This window comes from Empidonax traillii, unplaced genomic scaffold (genome assembly GCF_003031625.1).
Source record: "Empidonax traillii isolate 1590-97213 ecotype Southwest subspecies unplaced genomic scaffold, ASM303162v1 scaffold6465:size6026, whole genome shotgun sequence".
Lineage (NCBI taxonomy): Eukaryota > Metazoa > Chordata > Aves > Passeriformes > Tyrannidae > Empidonax > Empidonax traillii.
In genome coordinates this window covers 1-1,496 of record NW_020961658.1, presented here as the reverse complement: position 1 = coordinate 1,496, position 1,496 = coordinate 1, and the positions used below count along the sequence as shown (strand labels likewise).

At 63.3% G+C, this 1,496-nt stretch overlaps 1 protein-coding gene across 1 annotated transcript in view; it reads right to left on the bottom strand.

The window, feature by feature from the left end:
• LOC114073442 (interleukin enhancer-binding factor 2-like) overlaps positions 1-1,478 on the bottom strand; it is a gene marked incomplete at its 5' end in the record, with an annotated part of 3,995 nt that extends 2,517 nt beyond the window's left edge. Inside the window, 8 exons of the mRNA XM_027911198.1 lie at positions 9-125; positions 215-309; positions 399-513; positions 643-704; positions 792-879; positions 983-1,061; positions 1,164-1,280; positions 1,376-1,478. Coding sequence (XP_027766999.1) covers positions 9-125; positions 215-309; positions 399-513; positions 643-704; positions 792-879; positions 983-1,061; positions 1,164-1,280; positions 1,376-1,478 — 776 coding nt within the window. The remainder of the gene's footprint in view (positions 1-8; positions 126-214; positions 310-398; positions 514-642; positions 705-791; positions 880-982; positions 1,062-1,163; positions 1,281-1,375) is intronic.
• Positions 1,479-1,496: the final 18 nt, after the last annotated feature.

The window sequence follows — 1,496 nt, the reverse complement described above, 5'->3', positions numbered from 1 at the left end:
ATTCCCACCTGGATACCCCCTGGGATTCCAGCCCCATTCCCACCTGGATACCCCCTGGATTCCAGCCCCAATTTCCCCTGGATACCCCTGGGATTCCAGCCCCATTCCCACAGAGACACCCCCACAATTCCAGCCCCATTCCCTTGGGGACACCCCCACGATTCCAGCCCCATTCCCATGGGGACACCCCCACGACCCCAGCCCCACTCCCCACTCACAGCTGGCGTCTCCCTCCTGCCCCAGGATTTTCCGGTAGCCCCCGTGGGACAGGATGCGGACGAGGGTCTGGGCCGTGTAACACACCATGTCCTGGGGGAGGTGGGGGGGTGGGGAGGGGTCAGAGCATGCACAGGGACCCCCCTAGAAGTGTCCCCTGCCCCGTGGGGACACCCCCTGACCTGCTGCTCCAGCGTCATCACGGTGTGCACGCGGAAGTTGCCGCTCTCGCAGGGGTCTGTGATGCCCACCGAGCCGGGCAGGAACAGCCCGGCCGCCAGGATCTGGAGGCACCGCCTGCACGGTGGGACATTTTGGGGTTCAAAACTGGAGAATTCCAGCAAAAAAAACACAGCAACTCCCAGCTGGAGGAGCTGGGATCGTCTCCCGAGGGTTTTTAGGGGGATTTTATCCCCTGGGATCGACCTGTAGGCGATGTTGAGGGCCAGGGGCTGCCGGGTGGGGTTGTTCATCACGGCGTAGTGCCCCTGGGAACGGGGAAGGGCAGAGGAATGAGGGAAGAATCCCAGAATCCCTGCCGGGATTGGGATCAGCCCCACATCCACATCCCCCACCAGCAGGTCCAGGATCCACGGCGTGAGCGGCTCGAAGCCCGGGAAGCGGATCCTCAAATCCTTGAGCAGCCGGATCAGGACCTTCACCCTGGGGGCAGGAAGAAGGAGGGGCTCAGCCCTGCCCCCACCAACTCCACCTTCTCCATAAAAAACCCACTCCTGGATCCAGGATTCCCCCTCTGGAAACTCACGTGGACTGCGAGGCGTTCTCCTCGAACCACCGCGCGTGCCGGATGGCGGCCAGGGCGCTCTGCAGCACCTTGATGTCCACTGCAAGAAGCACACAAATCCCCCCCAGGTTGGGTTTTTCCCAACCTGGAGAGCGGGGAAACCTCCCTTCCCAGCCCCAGATCCCCGGTGGGAAGCCCTCACGGTGCAGCTCCGGGTCCAGCTTGCGCAGGTTGGGCGGGACAGTGGTGATGAGGATCTTCACCGTGGCGTCGGCAGAGCTGATCTCGAAGCCCGTCTCGTTGGTCAGCATGGTCAGCACTGGGTGGGGGAGGCGGAAAAAAAAGCGGGAATTCCGAGTGGAGGGGCTGGAAAACTCCCCCGGGGAAGGCGGGAAGTCACTCCACAGGTCCCACCTTCGCTGGGGTCCTGCGCCCTCAGGCTCTCCACCACCTTGTTCCCCAGGGCTGCCACGGCTTCCACTGCGGAAAAGGAGAAGGAAAAGGGGTTGGAAGAGAGCTGGGATCACCCCCCCCC